The following is a 16,066-nucleotide window of genomic DNA, read 5'->3' as shown; positions in this document are numbered from 1 at the left end:
CCATTTGAATGATTGGTATTAGGAACTGTATTATAATTTGGCATTGATATAATTAGGCTGTTATTGGATTATTGGACAGCAGTACTGTCGTCCAATGTGTGAATTGTTGTATGCCTTCTGCATTTTGCCGTCCTACCGTGTATAAACTTAATAAATAAAGAAGCCAACAGGTATCCTTCAGGATCGTGGAAGACTTGGTAGAAAATAGAAAAGTGTTTCAGATTAAAATTCACATGGTAAAAGGCTTGCATGAACTCAAAGGCACCAGGTAGAATCACAGAATCGTGGAGTTAGAAGAGACCCCGAGGGTCCTCGAGTCCAGCCCCCTGCAATGCAGGAATCTTTTGCCCTGCATTGACACTCGAACCCAGGACCCTGAAATTAAGATTCTCATGCTGTACCGTCTGAGCTATCCCGGTCTTTCTTCACACTGCATGTTTCTTGTTTGTGTTCAGTTCCAGCAGACATCTGAGCATGCTCTCTTCTCCTGCTCGGTGGTGGATGTCTTCACCCAGCTCAACCAGAGTTTTGAAATCATCAAGAAGCTGGAATGCCCCGACCCGGCCATCCTGGCCTGCTACATGCGGCGCTTTGCCAAGGTGATGCCCCTCCGCCCACGGGATCTCTAGGAGCCTCGTTCTCCAGGGGGAAAGGGGTGCAATTATCATCACGGTCAACAGCAGCATTTGTTAGTGGCTTTTTGCCAAAACGAAACCTCAGAGAGACTTAACTAGATGAAATTCAGCTGTGACAAACCATTAAATGTTCCTCTTGTGCCGCTCAGAACGAGGCAGGTAACCTTTCTGGTCTCCTTGCAGACCATTGGGAAGGTGCTGATGCAGTACGCAGACATCGTCTCCCGGAGTTTCCAGGCCTACTGCTCTAAGGAGAAAGTGGTGAGTCCTTCTGCCTGGTTGGGATGGGGAACGCAGAGGACAAACGGGGAGAAGACGTGCCCCTCTCTTCTTAGCCATATCCTCAAGGCCAGGCACCTTTGGACAGATAGTTGCCCAAGATTTGTTGACTGTGTGTGTGTGTGTGTGTGTGTGTGTGTGTGTGTGTGTGTATTGCCAGAAGCCACCCAGAGTGGCTGTGGCAACCCAGTCAGGTGGGTGGCATTTAAATATTAAAATTGTTGTCTGTAGACCGATGGGCGTTCTTGGAATGCACTTTTTGCAGCCGGGTTCTCAAGGCAGGAAGTGCCTCTTACCCTTTTCTGCTGCTTAGGAGGGGAAAGTTGCTCAGCCTTCGCTCACAGAAGGGTCACAAAATGAGAGGCGCTTCCTGTCCCCGAACGTCGTCCTTGTTCGTTCATTGGTTCCCCGGGAGCTAGGTTTCTTTCTGCCTTGACAAAATGTTCCCTCTGACTCTCTCCAACTCCTGATAGTGATGGGAGGGCATGAGGTCCTGGGGCGCGGGGGTGGGCATGGCACTCCAGCCATTTCACTTGTTTCTCACTCCAAGACTCTCTGCCAGTTGGGCTTCCAGCTCCAAACATCAACTGGGCTTCTCGGAAACCGGCGGGGAGAGAGAGATCCGTTCACTTCCTGCTGGCTGGGCTACTGAATTTGCAGAACTCACTTCCTGCCTAAGGAAGAAAGGCCTTCTCACCTGTATCTGGCCTGAAGGCTTTGCGCAGAGAGAGTCAGTGGCCTTGGCATTTGTCTGTCTCACTAGTAACCTGTCATTGGTGTTTTCTCCTCCTGCTCAGCCCTGCATCCTGATGAACAACATCCAGCAGCTGAGGGTGCAGCTGGAGAAGATGTTTGAAGCCATGGGGGCCAAGGAGGTGAGAGCTCGGAGGAGCCCTTCTGAGGGTGGGGCTCAGTACTGCCTCGTCAGCTGGTCGGGGATTGGATTTTGTGGCTGGGGAAATGGGTAGCTTGCAGGCCTGCCCCTGATTACATCATGCACCACCAAGAGACAAAGTGGTGAACTGTAATTCCCACCAGGCCCAGCCAGAAGGCTAATGGTCAGAAGGGGGGGGGGGGAGATGGACAGACATGTTGGCTACTCCTGTCATAGTCAGAGAAGGAAGGGAAGATGAGATCACGGCCTTCGTTGAACACGTTTCCTAACTCTTGAGTTTCTAAAGGGTTCGTATGGATGTGCTGAGTCTCACTTTATAAATGGCCTGAAACGTTCATACCATCGATTCGCCATGTGGCGGCCAACTTGAGTGAAGCTGGGTTGATGAAAGCTGAGATGCAAATGTGTAAAGACTTTGCTGAATGAGTCTGGTTTGAAAATGTGCTTCTTCCAGAAGCAAGTTCCAGCTGCTACAATTGGCTTTGGGTCATCCTTCGCAGCTGAACAGACTGTGTGTGCCCTTTCTCATTATTCTGGATACTTGCTGGGCCTGTGTGGATACAGCTGTGTTGCCTGATGCCTTCCAAGCCTTAACTGGAGGCAGGATTTCCCCCCTCTGTCGCTGATTCAAGCTGTGAGATTTTCTGTAACGCTGTGAGAATGCTTGGTCTAACCTTTGCATGTCTGTCTCTGTCTTTCCCTTGCTTTCCAAGACTGAGAATGTGGAAGAGAAGGAGAAGGAGAAGGATCAAAATCAAAATCAGGATGAGACTCAGAATCAGGATGAGAATCAGGAACAGAATCAGGAACAGGAAAAGGAAAAGGATCAGAATCAGGAACAGAATCAGAATCAGAATCCTGAACCGAGGAATCCTAAGGCTGTTAGAATCCATATTGCTTACTCTTGGCCTTAAGACACTTCCTCCTTAGCTGTGACTTCCTAGATCAGAGCTTTCTAGACTGTGTGTCGCGACACGCTAGTGTGTTGGCTGCAGAATGTAGGTGTGTGGTGCAAATGCTCCCCGCGCTCCTCCCGGGGCTGGAAAGGGGTTAGTTCAACCTCCGGTTTACTTGTAAAACTGAATTCCTGTGTCGTGAAATGATGCCTGTCTAAAAAGTGTGTCACCGACATGGAAAGTTTGGAAAGCTCTGCCCTAGATCCTGAATAGATGTAGGCTCTGCACGTGGCAGGAAACTCCATGGTGGCACCGTGGCATCGGGTGGCTTCTCCCTGGCAGCATGTCAAGAAGCAGCTCAGAGCTGTGCAAAATATCCTTAGGAAAAAGCATGGAATGGGAAGTGATGGCAGAGGCTATTGGTTGGTGTGGAGAACAGACCCAGGCTGCCTTGGGCAAAGTGTTGCCATCCATCGGGTCTCTCTTGCTCCCTCTGGCCAACTTTGGTCTCCAGCACTGCTGCTAGGAAGAGGCCTTGGTGTCCCTGAAGTGCCTTAAGCGGTTTCCCCCTGGTGCCTCCATTCCGAGTTCTGCTCCGTGCAGATTCTCAGTCCCTCTTGCCTTCACCTGTGTGCTGTGCAAGGACTCTGAATGCTGTTCCTCAGCCTGGCTAGCGAGTGTCGGCCACTGAGATAATGTAGTTCTCCCGCTTTTGGATTTAGTCAGCTGAACAAATAGCTAGAAACATTTGCTGCTCGTTTTAGTGCAGAGCTTCACCCTTCCCTCTCCGAAGCCTTTCCCCTTCCCAGCTTATCTAGAGTTTCCCATGAGTCACCTGCTGCTTTTTCTCTAGGTCTTCTGCAGCGGGAAGGCTTGCCAAATGAAAGCAAATCCTGCACTTACAGGAACTTGCCTTCCAGGAATTAGAGTAGTCATAGTCATTGATGGCCTTATCTAGCCTGTCATGTGTGAGTGTGTTGACCCTTTTGTTGTGAGTCTCCATGCAGTTGAGACTGGGGGAACATGGGAATAGCCTGCTGGATCAGACCAATGGCCCAACTGGTCCAGCATCCATGGACCTCCATCAGGCATTTCCCAGTTTTTTGCAGGGGGTGGGCGGGCGGAGAGGAGAATGGGGGTGGGGGGACTGGGCTGCCTTCCTGCCTTCCTGTCTCTTTCTGAGCTTATCCACATTTTCCTTTCCTCCACACTTTTCAGGCACTGTCTGCATTTTAAAGTTTTATGTCTGAGCACTTTTTTTTTCTTGCTCCAGAGCAGCCATAGGCAAACTCAGCCCTCCAGATGTTTTGGGACTACAGCCCCCATCATCCCTCGCTAACAGGACCAGTGGTCAAGGATGACGGGAATTGTAGTCGCAGAACATCTGGAGGGCCGAGTTTGCCTATGCCTGCTCCAGAGGTTTCCCCATGAAAACCCGCTCTTTACTGCTGAATTGGAGCAAACAGCAGTGCACATAAGCACCCAGTTGCCGCTTCTTGCGTTTCATCTTTAAAGAGCAGGTTTTCACGAGGAATGCTCCAGGGCGAAATAAAAAGCAATTGGGGTTTTAAAGTGCAGACTCATGCCTGGAAAACGCCAGGCGAAAGGTAAGTGTGGATCAGTCCTTACTCTCTCTTGTGTTCCTGCCGAATGAACACTGGACCGTGTTAAGGTGTAAGAGCCATCAATAAATAGTATTATTTCCAATGGATGCAATAAGCACATAGTTTAACCATGGTTTGTTCAACAAGCCACAGGTTGTCTCACAGTCGAGCAGAGAAGCCAGGACTTCTTTCCAGAGCCGCCTTTGTTTCCCAGATGCTCTTGCCTCCAGACTCTGCTGCTTAGCACATGCCCAGCGTGGGATGGGCAAACCATAGTCATTTAAGACTTTTGGTTTCAGACATGACATAAAACCATAATTAAAACATGGTTCGTGAGCCCTTTACAAACCACAGCATCACATCTTGGTTTGTTACCAGAAAGTAAACCACGGTTATTGTGGTGGGCTGGGTTTGGACATTCAGAGAAGCCGACCTTTGGCTAGGCAAGCCATGGTTTAGTGTTAGATGTGTTTCATTCGCACAACCACGTCATCCCACAACAGCCCCATCCCCAGCAGTGTAAGAGCAGGTGGGGAGTTGAGACCAGCCTAAAGCAGAGCTGATGTTCATTCTCCCTGACTTGAGCCAGCGGGGCTGAAGCTGAGTTGAGAGATATTTAATGTTATGTTATTAAGTAAAAGAGAGAGAGATGATCTCCCTGGCTGCCCACCTGCATCTTGCTATGGGCTATACCTGTGGAGCAGGAAGAAAGATGCTGGGGCCGGGAGGGAGGGAATCTCGCTCTTGGCTGCGCTTGCCCGGTGCCTGCCTGTTCCTGGGCAGCGTGACTCATGCCAGGGGCCAGCCGTTCCCTCGGCGCTCACACAGTAATGAGACCGGCTCCCTTAATAAGGCACGACACACACCAGCTTCAGCTGGTTGAATCCTGAGAGGCTTTTTTAAGCAGCCAGCTCTGCGTGCTCCCTCCTCCTCCTCCCGGGGAAAGGGAGAGTTTGCCTTCTGCCGCAGGGTCACAGCCCAGTTTCCTACGCCAACTGGGACGAGGAGGAGGGGGGGAGGTGTGGGGCTCCCACCTGACCCAGTCCTGAGATGCACTCCCATTCCAGGGCAGGTGAGAAGTCTCCAAAGCCCCGGCATCAACAGGGCATTCGCTTGTGTGTGATCTTGGGGCTCTGTGATGTGAAGCTCTCTAATAGCTGCTGATTTAAACAGAGGTCCTCAATTTGCCCCAGTGGGCGAGAGGCTTTTGGTGTCATCTGACCAGAGGCTGACACCCATTCGCAAAATTTATCCGAAGTACATTGGCAAGAAAGCAGTGAAAGTGTTTCAGTTGTGGGAGGAAACACATCAGGTTATAATGATTGCACGCGGAAATAAAGTGCGAATTTAGGATTAAAGCATTGGGTGAGGTGGCTGTTAAATGCAATAATTGTGGCCAAATAATAATAATAATAATAATAATAATAATAATAATAATAATTCTAAACTCTACTTTGAAATTTGTCCAAGCAAGTCCAATGCTCTCATGGGCTCAGCTAAAGGTGACCAGAAATCAGCTTCCCTTTTTCTTGGGGGGCAAGGAACACGCTCCCTCCCAGGGTCTTATCCAAGAGCTCTGAGCCCCGAAAAGCATCCTCCTCCTTCCCACTATGGTCCATGGAGACACAGTTTGGCCACGGCCTCATTGCCATGGCAACCCCTTGTCTATCTCCCCCTCCGTTCGGAATCCGGCAGCTCTGCCCTCCTTTGCAGCTGGAGACAGGCAGGCTGTTGGTGGGCCGCCCTTCACACCCAGGGCTTTTATTCCATAGCTCTGGAGGCCTCGACTTCAGAAGCCTTAGGCTCTCGTAAACAGTCTCTGAAAACAAGAGCAAACCCACATTGTCGCTTAGGGAAGCAGAATCAGAGAGTAGGATGAAACAGTATTAAAGGCTGATTGGGAATAGTTTGCAGATTATACGAAGAACTATCATAAACAGGTTAAATTGCTAGCAGGTTTGGAGAAAATTCAATAGTAAAAGTTACATTGAGAATAAGATGGGGGAAAGAAGGTATGGTTTGATTGTAATATTCAGCAATAATTGTTATATGGAGGAAACCATGGAAGGGTGGAAGGGAAGCCAATGTTTAATGTATTGTAGGGACATTACATATATAAAAAAATAGAAGTTTTTGTGGACAGGCGTCTCTCAGGGGTGCAGTAGGCAGAGGCCAGGGGTGAACTATTGGGGGTCCCTTTTGTTGCCGCAACGCCCTGTCTCCACAGATGGGCTCCTGTCTCTGTCCCCACCCTGCCTGGAATATAATGGAAAGTACAAGTGTACTTAAAATGATAATCCCTGGGAAAGAACTGACAGCACATCTGTTGAGAGAGACACTCCAAACCAGCTTGAAAAGGTGCTTGTTTTTAATGGCAGTCGTTGGCCCAGAGCCCAGAAACCAGCAATGCCTACAGGTAGCTAAGGAATCTCTCTTGCCAAAGGCTCTGGCAGGATGGCTGAGTGGATTTTGGCATGTTTGCAGCATGGAAGGGAGCAGAGGCAGGCAGCGTCTCCTCTCTGCTGCCTTCTTGATGGGCTTCCACCCATTGCTGTTGGATCTGGGGGTGCCTCCCCCTTTCTGTCCCCTCTCGATTTTCCCGTGAATGTGTGTAGCCCTGAGTCGGGACCTCAGTCTTGTGTTTGCCACACAGGTTGGCGCCAAGAGAGTCTTGCTGGCTTGGCTTGGCGGGTCTGAACTGTCCTCAACTCCGCAGTTGCTGGGGGACAGAGAGACGTGGCCTTGCGGACGGTCTTTCACTTGCTGCGTCCTTTGCCAGGCAGGGCTTTCTGATGCGAGTCAGATGTTGTTAGAAGTGGGGAAACTTTTGGAGACACTAGGCGCTGCTGCAGAGTTGCTTGCTCCTAGTTCCTAGCGCCAGCGTAGCACCGACAGACAGACGCACCCTCCTAGCCAACCGGCCGTTGATCTAGAACTCAGTGTCCGAATGGAGGCAGTGGGCACAGATGCTCTTGGCGCTTCTCACTTCCCTTCCTTCCTCCTGCCCACAGCTGGATCCAGAAGCCAGCGACTCCCTCAAGGAGCTGCAGGTGAAGCTGAACAACGTGCTGGATGAGCTCAGTGCTGTGTTTGGTAACAGGTGGGTGCCAGCAGCCCAGGGGTTGCAGAGGGAGATGGCCTTCCTTCTGTGTCTGCTTCACGAGATGGAAAAAGAGGCCAGGCGTTTGCTCCTTTCCCTTTTGTTAATCCTCAAATCCTCACGCACGAAAGCAGCCGAAGAACCAAGAAACGTTTACGCACTTCTCGCCTGGCTCAAAGTGAAATAGTCTCTGAACTGTGAAATCCGCCGCGAGTTCATATTCTTGGGATCCTATCGGCGCCAGATTTTGCTTGCCAGCTCATTGATCGAGTGCAATTTCTCTCTTAACATTCAGAGGGCGATATGGCAGCTTTAGCAAGCGGCAGCTGCATTAAGGGAGAGAAAGTGCTCTCTCTCGGTGCAGCTCTGCTATCAGCACACAAGCGCTTAGTGAGGGCTGGGAGATAAGGGCAGTCCGGTGAGCTCTCCTCAATATTGACAAGGCAAAGTCGGGCTCCTCCTCCGGAATACAGAATCGAAACTGATCACAAGTTCTAGGGGCCCAGCCAAAATTTTTAAGGGTGGGGTAAATCCCTTGCTTGGATTTGGGACACACAAACCCATCTCTTAGGTCCTGAACTATTTCCTTCTAATAGTGAATGCCAATCTCCTCTGCTGGCAACCAAATATGGGAGGCATTTTAAACTCTGGGGACTTTCCTTTTCCTCCGCTGCTTCTCCCGCATTCCCTTGCTCTGCCAGCGCAGTGGGAAGGAGAGATAGAAGCATCCTGGCCTGGCTTCCGTCCAAGGATAACCACGTATCCTTCCTATGTCCCTCCTCCTGAGAAGTGCAAGGGGGGAGGAGGGGAGAGCTTGAATTTCTGGGAGCATAAATCCCCCGACCCGTGAGCTGCCCGAGGTGAGGTGGGCCAGGCTCATGTTAGGGGGCTGCTGAGCGCTGTGCTGTGAGGGCTCGCCCTGTTTTCCTTCATGCAGAGGCAGACTTTGCCCACAAGCAGGTGGCATCCGCCTGCAAGGGAGGGAGGTGCCCGTAAGTGCCGCGTTGCCGCGCCCAGAGTGATCTTGTCCCTTCTCGCCTCTAGTTTCCAGGCACGGATCGACGATTGCGTCAAGCAGATGTCGGATATCCTCTGCCAGGTGAAAGGGCCGGGGAATGCCCCTCCGAATGTGGTGGCCCAAGATGCAGACAACGTCCTCAGGCCCTTGATGGACTTCCTGGATGGAAAGTAAGGGCACCAGGCAGATCCGCACCAGATTTAGAGGGTTTGCGCAGGCTCTTGGGGGCTGTCTATGAAGAGCAACCTCAGCTTGAGCCCAGGGCTGGGAAATGGAGGGGGCTGATTCTGCGGAAGAATCCCCCACCCTTTCTTGGTTTCTCTGTCAGTCCCAGCTGAGGCAGAAGGACTTTTAAAGCGGCCCAGAGTGAATTACAAAAGCTCCCCTAAGAGCTGGAAGTAGCAATAGCAGTTGGCCTGGCCAGACCTCAAGGCATGGCCACAACTGCTGGTTGCGTCCAGCCAAGGGAGTCGGCTGGAGAAGACCAAATGCAGGCTGGATGGACCTTTGGTTCTGGCCAGGCACTTGTGGCCACCAGGGAAAAGTCAGGGATCCCTTTGTCCTGCTGAGGTCCTTTTGCTTGAGCCTAACCCTCTGCTCTCCCCCTGCAGCCTGACGCTCTTTGCGGACGTCTGTGAGAAGACAGTGCTGAAGCGGGTGCTGAAGGATCTCTGGAGGGTGGTCATGAACACCCTGGAGAAGATCATTGTCCTGCCTCCCCTCTCGGACAACACGGTAATCCTCTTCCCCCGCTCCTTTCGCCCCAAGGAGGTCAAGTGAAGAGGCAACAACTGCCCAAGTCACAACCCAAAGAGCCTTCTGGCCAAGTGGGGGGTTGAGCCCTGATCTCTCCCAGGTCCTGGTCTGACTCTAACCACTAGGTAACGCTGCATCTCTTGCCTTTTGCCAATCTTGGCTGCTCTCGATGGTCTTTGCAGTTGTCCCCTTCCTTCACCCCCCCGAACAGCCCCCAGGTGAACAGAGAACAAAGGTGGTACATTTTTAAGTGTAAGCAAAGAGCTGAAGGGCTGGGGGGGGGGGGAGGAGGGGGTCTGAACCAGCCCAGGGGCATTTGGACCAGATGGGAAGGAAGGAGCAGGTCTGAGTGTGAGGAGAGGGGGCTCCAGAAGGAGCCACGTTCAGGCACAGCCAGGGAGGTGGGACCTTCCCGGATGCTTCCTCCTCCAGCCTGTTCCCACCTGGGCTGCCCTGAGTCTGCTTCTGCCCATGCAGAGGGGCAGCAGAAGAACCAGTGAGCCAGCTTGGAGGCTGGGCTTCCTTTAAGGCTGCGAGCGATCAGCGCTCTTGCTGCTGCTGCTGCTGCGTGGGCTTGTGTGGGTTGCCGAAACAGAAGGAGAAGCCCTGCCCGCCTTTGTGCGCTCCTCGCAGGCCCCGCGGTGAAGAGGTTTAAGCGGAGCTGTGAAAATGGCTGGGTCAGGCTGTCTGCGGGGCAAGCCCAGCGGCAGGCAGCAACCAGCCTTTTCAGAAAGAAAGAAGGAAGCGAGACAAGCGGGAGGGGAGGCGGGTCAAGCGGGGGGGGGGGCTGGCTGCAGAAACCCTTTGAAGCTCCCAGGAAGGGGAGGAAAATGGCCCACCAGCCTCTTCTCTGCACAAAGCCCACCCCCCACTCCGCGGAACAGAACGGACCCAGAGAGAAACGGGTCCCAATTGCCGTGGGCAATGGCAGCAAGTCCCACATTGTGTTCCTTCAAGGAGCCACCCATTGCCTTCTTGAGTGCAGTGCCAAGGAAACCCCCCACCCACTGGTGCAGGGGCTGGAGAGTTGCATGGGGCAGCCAAGAGACCTTTCTTTGTGCCGCCATCCTTTGAAATCTTTCCTCTCTCTTGCCTGGCGTGGGGAGGGCGATTTTCGCCCAGCCTTGTAGCAGCCATTAACAGGAACAAACAGGAACATTTTGCAAAGCCCGTTTTCAGCAGCCCTGTGTCCACGCTGTGCCTGCAGGGAAAGGTTTAAGGATGATAAGGGAAAGGTGCTGCAGCCTGGCCAGAGACCTGTTCCCTCCGGAGGGCAGGGGAGCCTGGCTTGGGTGGGGCTGGCGCTTCTTGGCACAGTCCCAGGAGCAGCCCCGAGCCCCGAGGCCAAAGAGGGAGCGCCAGGCAGCTGCAGTCGTCAGGAGACAGCTCAGCCAATCAACTCTGGTGCTGTGGAAACGGAGGGATGTCTCCATGCCTGGAGGCCAGAAGCCCATCGGACTCTTGGTCAGGGGCCGTGGCTGCCAGCTGGCTGCCGGCTCCCTAGAGCCTGGTGAAATCTTGTGGCTTGGGAAGCACAACTGGCATGCGGGTGGATGGAAGGCACACATGTCTTTCTGTGGTGCGTTTGCCATGGCGGGAAGAAGAGCTGAGCCATCCCTCAAGGTCTGCAGTCAGCGATGGTGGCCAAGGGTGGAGGGGGTGGCCCTGATCCACAGGCCCAAAGGAGGAGGGCCTGCACAAGTGGTTTGGTGCAGGGATACCAGAGGAGGTCAAAAACACCAGAGGGATCCATTCTAGCTCTAGAACAGGCCAATGTACAACACAGACTGCAGAGCCAGACTCGGCACGGACCCTGAAGAGGCAAGCGGTCGCCATGACTTGTCGGCACCTGGGAAAGCATTCAGGCATCACGTCTTATACAAAAGCAAGCTCAGGCTTCCAAACTTCAAAGCAGGTGAACATAAGCGAGCTCATTCTGGCAGCAAATGACAATCAGCCCCAGGGTTATTCTGACTACCAAGGTGGCGTTTGCAGGCCTTCTGGAACATGGTCACCGTTTTGGTTCTACACAGGGTTCCCTCGTGCCTCTGCCAGGCGAGATATTTCTGTTTCTGCAAGAGCTGGATTCCCAATTCCCAGTTTGATTCTAGGCTAAGGCTGGAGGGGTACGTCTGCATGTTCCCTCATATGCGCCTGGCCACAGGGTGCGGGGAGTGAGGGAGGGGTTCGTGGTGCAAAGGGGCCTGGAAACACTAAAGCAGAGTGCTGTCAACTGGCCCTTTCCCCACGACTGCAGCAGACGGGTGTGGAAAGGAGGGTTCTTTGCTTGGGTCTCCTCTTGGTGCTGGAGGAAGAGCCTCGCTTCCCCCTCAAGGGGCCACCATGACCAAGCCAGCACAGCACCCCCAAGGCTGGCTACTGGCAAGGGCTTCGGAGCCGAGGGGCGATGGTGAGCAGACCAGGGCAGCTTCTACTGGCTTGGAAGTGAAGTTTTCCTCTCTTTTTTTGTTTCTGCTGGAACCTTTGTGCACTAAATACCCCCCCAAGTCTGACCATACCAGCCTTGTATCCGATCCTTCCAGCTGAGCCCTGGGTCTTCCTTAGGAGTGAGGGGCTTTAGTGGAAGGAGGAGTATGCAGGTAGCCTCTCAGCCAGGTGTAGGGACCCTCTAGCAGGGGTGTCCAAACTTTTTAAAAGAGGGCCAGCTTTGATGACGTGAACATTTTTAGGGTAAAATAAACTGAATTAGGCCCCTGAAACAGACTTTGGACTCTCTGCCTTCTTCCTGGACTCTTGCCAGCACTTCTTCAGACCTGCCTTGGACGTTTCTGCCTGTCTTTGAACCCTGATGATGCCTCTGGGTTGCCCAGATGGAGGGCGGAGAAGGTTGTGTGTGTAGAAGTGCTCCTGCAGTACAACAATATTTTCACTCGTTGACCTCTGGCCCAGCCCACTCCTGGGAGGTCACCTAGGTGGGAAAGTGGCCCTGTCTCTAAGCTGGCTGCGTCCACTCCTGCGTATCTTGGAGATTGCCAAGATGGCCGTTTGACGGCTGAGTCGAGATAAGTGGGGCTTCCCCCCGCGAGCGCCTCTCCTTCCGTTGACAAGTCAGCATGTTCCGCTCAGCTCAAAGCCTTTGAGGCCTCCTGATCCCTCTTCCCTCCTGTACTGGTGTGACCCATGAAGGCTGCCCCCCTTCGCCTTGTTTCCCCCCTGAAGCAGCCCTAGTGGGCAGGCGCTTGCAAGAGGGTCTCCTGCCTGGGCCAGGGTCCCGCTGGCTGCCTCTGCCTGCTCAGAATCCGGGGTGTAACCTTCTGCTCCTCCTGTCTTGTCTTTCCTCTCTCGCTCATCACGCCCGCAGGGGACCCCGCTGATTTTCAGCGCCGCTAAAGAACTGGGACACTTGTCGAAGCTGAAGGTATGGGGGGGTGTAACCACTAGCGCATGGCCCTCCGGCCCCCGCCTGCCCTGCCTGTGACTGTGGCTGTCTTGCTTGTGCGTCCCGCAGAATGCCCTTGTGTCCCCTTGTGCGTCTTGTCACCGTTGTTGTAACCGTGGCCAGTGCCTGAGTCCCTGCCCAGGCGCAAGCCGGGTTTTGCCTTGGCTCTCAGCGCATGATGCTTGACCGCGGGCTGTCACACTGTCTCTCCGCCCGCCATCCCTGGAAGAATGAAGCCCTTGTGCCTCAGTGGGGGGCCCCTCCCAATGGCCGGACGAGAGAGAGGGGCTCCGAATGGGCAGGGGAAGGGGCTGGGCAGGGGAAGGGGCTCTCGGCTGGGGCTCTCGGCTGGGATAGCTCAGTTGGCCAAGCATGAGACTCTTCCCCCCCCCCAAATCTTTTTATTAATTTTCCAAATCTACAACAAACATAAAAAGAGAAACATTACAGTCTGAAAAACAAGCAAAAAAACAAGCAAACAAACATACATTTACCCTAACTGATACATTTCCAGTTTTATTATCCTTGTTAGATGACTTCCTAGCTGAGTCTCCATATAAGTCATTGTAGCAGTTTTCCAATACTACCTTCAAATAAGATTAGCTTAACCAATTAACATCTTTCTTTCTTTTCATATTAAGCAGGAGACTCTCAGTCTCAGGTTTGGGGGTTTGAGCCCCACCTTGGGCAAAAGATTCCTGCCTGGCAGGGGGTTGGACTAGATGGCCCCGGGGTCCCTTCCAGGAGACCGTTGTGCCGTGTTTTCTTACTTGCGGCTGGTGTGTGTGTCCGTCTTCTCTCCCATGTGAGCTTGCATAGGTCTCCAGAGACAGGCCTGTGGCCGCATTCCCACTCCCTCTGCTCCGCTCGTCTTTCTGCCGCGTGTCTCTTCATAGGCTTCTTCCGCTGGATCCCTGACCCACCCCTGCGCTTGCCTTCCCTCTTGGCTCCTTATCATTTAAGGACTCCCCCCCCCCCGAAACAGCCCTAATCTTGCCACCTGCTGTTTCAGGATCACATGGTCAGGGAGGAAACGCGGAGTCTCACGCCAAAGCAGTGTGCGGTGCTGGAACTGGCTCTAGACACCATTAAGGTTAGTGACACACACACACACACACCCCACCTCGGTTTCTGAAACACAAACAATGGTGATTCCTGCATTGCAGGGGTTGGGCTAGATGACCCCTGGGACCCTTCCAGCTCTGCAGTTCTGTGATTCTGTGAATTCCAGGGAGAGCATGAAGCTCAGCAGTTGTTGCTCACCCACCCAGGGGGTGGGGATGTTGGCCAGCGCCAGACTCTCAGGGGCAGACGGTGGGTCTAAATCAGGTTCCCGGGTAAGACATTTTACCTATTAAAAAGGGCAGCAGCAGAACTTATAAAGTTCAGTGAGTTCAGATGTGTCCCAAAACAGCCTGAGACTAGATTCTAAGTAAATTCTGTGTCCAGGGCAGCTGTTTATCAGCTCCATCTGGTACGCAGGATGAGACCCTACCTGCCCGCGGACTGTCTCACCAGAGTGGTGCATGCTCTGGTTATCTCCCGCTTGGACTACTGCAATGCACTCTACGTGGGGCTACCTTTGAAGGTGACCCGGAAACTGCAACTAATCCAGAATGCGGCAGCTAGACTGGGGACTGGGAGCGGCCGCTGAGACCATATAACACCTGTCTTGAAAGACCTACACTGGCTCCCAGTACGTTTCCGAGCACAATTGTTGGTGCTGACCTTTAATATCCCTAAATGGCCTTGGCCCAGTATACCTGAAGGAGCATCTCCATCCCCATCGTTCTGCCTGGACACTGAGGTCCAGTGCCGAGGGCCTTCTGGCGGTTCCCTCACTGCAAGAAACGAGGTTACAGGGAACCAGGCAGAGGGCCTTCTCGGTGGTGGCACCCGCCCAGTGGAACGCCCTCCCATCAGATATCAAGGAAATAAATAACTATCTGAGTTTTAAAAGACATCTGAAGGCAGCCCTATTTAGGGAAGTTTTAAATGTTTGATTCTATTTTTAATATTCCGTTGGGAGCCACCCAGGGTGGCTGGGGAAACCCAGCCGGATGGGCAGGGTGTAAATTATTATTATTATTATTATTATTATTATTATTATTATTATTATTATTATTATTATTTAATTTAGCTGCTTTCTCAGTCCACAAGGGAGATGGCTGTAAGACAGAGACTGCGCTAGCCGAGACAGAAGCCCTTCCTCCTTCCATCTTCTGGACCACTCAGTTCCAGAGTCTCCTTGGTGGGCTTGGGGGAGAGCCAGTTGGGGGTCCCCACCCCCTGTGGCCCAAGGAGCAGGGCAGGTGGGTCTCTGGGTGGGTCCCTGGTTGCTTCCTCCTCCTGCCTCTGACATGTATGGGCCAAAAGGGGAGGAAGGAGTCTAGTTTTTGGTGAGAAGAGCCTCGCCCAGAGGCAGAGAGAAGAGGCAGTAGTGAGGCCTCCTTCCTTGTAAATCCCACAAGGACTGCAGGAGAAAATGTCTGTAGCGTTGAAGGGCTTGGAAGGGCCTGTTTAATCCAGGCAGCCTCCCCGTCAGGAAAGGGGGAAACTGGGATTCCAGCCTCCAGTTGCGTGTTTGTTTTTTAGTATTTTTTTATTAGAATTTGGGAAATATTTTTATTTATTTATTTATACATGCCCCACCCGTCTTGCTGGGCTTCCCCAGCCACTCTGGGCAGCTCCCAAGGGATACAAAGATTATTATCCAATTTCTTTCTTTTTTATCAAAACCAAAATGTTAATCTAAGTAAAGACTCAAACCCTTAAGAGAAGAAAGACAAAAACAAATAGAGAGAGAGAGCTCAAGAGAAGGGAGAAGGGAAGAGAGAGAGGAAATAAAGAGAGACAAAGGGAGGAGAAAAGAGGGGGGAGTTAAAGTTAAGAGAACAAGGAACAGCTATATATAAATGTTATTCAACTCATCCCCTCTGATGTAACACCCAACAAAACTACTTTCTGTACACCAAAGATGTTGTTCAGTCGTGCTCCTAAATTCATGTGGTGAGCTGCTTGTGATGATGCCTGGGGGGTCCCTTAGAGTGTTCTGGGACTACAGGGGACCCCCCCCGAGCCCCCAGCCATCACAACCCCCCCCAACTGCCTCTTTCCCACAGCAATATTTCCATGCTGGGGGAAGCGGCCTGAAGAAGACCTTTCTGGAGAAGAGCTCGGACCTGCAGTCTCTGCGCTATGCGCTGTCCCTCTACACGCAAACCACTGACACTCTCATCAAGACCTTTGTGCAGACGCAGACGGCACAAGGTGAGGATGCTGCGTGAGTGCGAGACTCATTCAGGCGGGGGGACCATGGGGCAGGGCTGGGGGGGCCTCCGTGAGGTTGCCTCTTTGCGCCCTTCCTCAAAAAGGCATGTGCTCACCAGAGCAGGCCATGCGCAGCCATGTTCTGGGGACTGTCCAGGGAGTGAGCTGAGTTGAACCCTGGAAAAGCAGAGAGGGAATGCATGCCCACATTGT

The 16,066-nt window shown here is 52.7% G+C and overlaps 1 protein-coding gene across 15 annotated transcripts in view; it reads left to right on the top strand.

The window, feature by feature from the left end:
• Positions 1–16,066, top strand: part of UNC13B (unc-13 homolog B) — a 156,013-nt gene that overhangs the window by 134,368 nt on the left and 5,579 nt on the right. For 6 of the 15 annotated variants that reach the window (XM_083575433.1, XM_083575446.1, XM_083575445.1 and 3 more), the window contains 10 exons: positions 456–599; positions 819–896; positions 1,712–1,789; positions 2,523–2,690; positions 7,321–7,409; positions 8,454–8,597; positions 9,039–9,162; positions 12,506–12,562; positions 13,596–13,676; positions 15,706–15,853. In XM_083575433.1, coding sequence (XP_083431559.1) covers positions 456–599; positions 819–896; positions 1,712–1,789; positions 2,523–2,690; positions 7,321–7,409; positions 8,454–8,597; positions 9,039–9,162; positions 12,506–12,562; positions 13,596–13,676; positions 15,706–15,853 — 1,111 coding nt within the window. The remainder of the gene's footprint in view (positions 1–455; positions 600–818; positions 897–1,711; positions 1,790–2,522; positions 2,691–7,320; positions 7,410–8,453; positions 8,598–9,038; positions 9,163–12,505; positions 12,563–13,595; positions 13,677–15,705; positions 15,854–16,066) is intronic. The other 9 variants (XM_083575437.1, XM_083575434.1, XM_083575439.1 and 6 more) reach the window with 3 other exon arrangements.

This window comes from Podarcis filfolensis, assembly GCF_964270895.1.
Source record: "Podarcis filfolensis genome assembly, chromosome: 11".
NCBI classification, from domain to species: domain Eukaryota; kingdom Metazoa; phylum Chordata; class Lepidosauria; order Squamata; family Lacertidae; genus Podarcis; species Podarcis filfolensis.
Note: the sequence above shows the minus strand (reverse complement) of the source record. Positions and strands in the feature narration are given on the sequence as shown.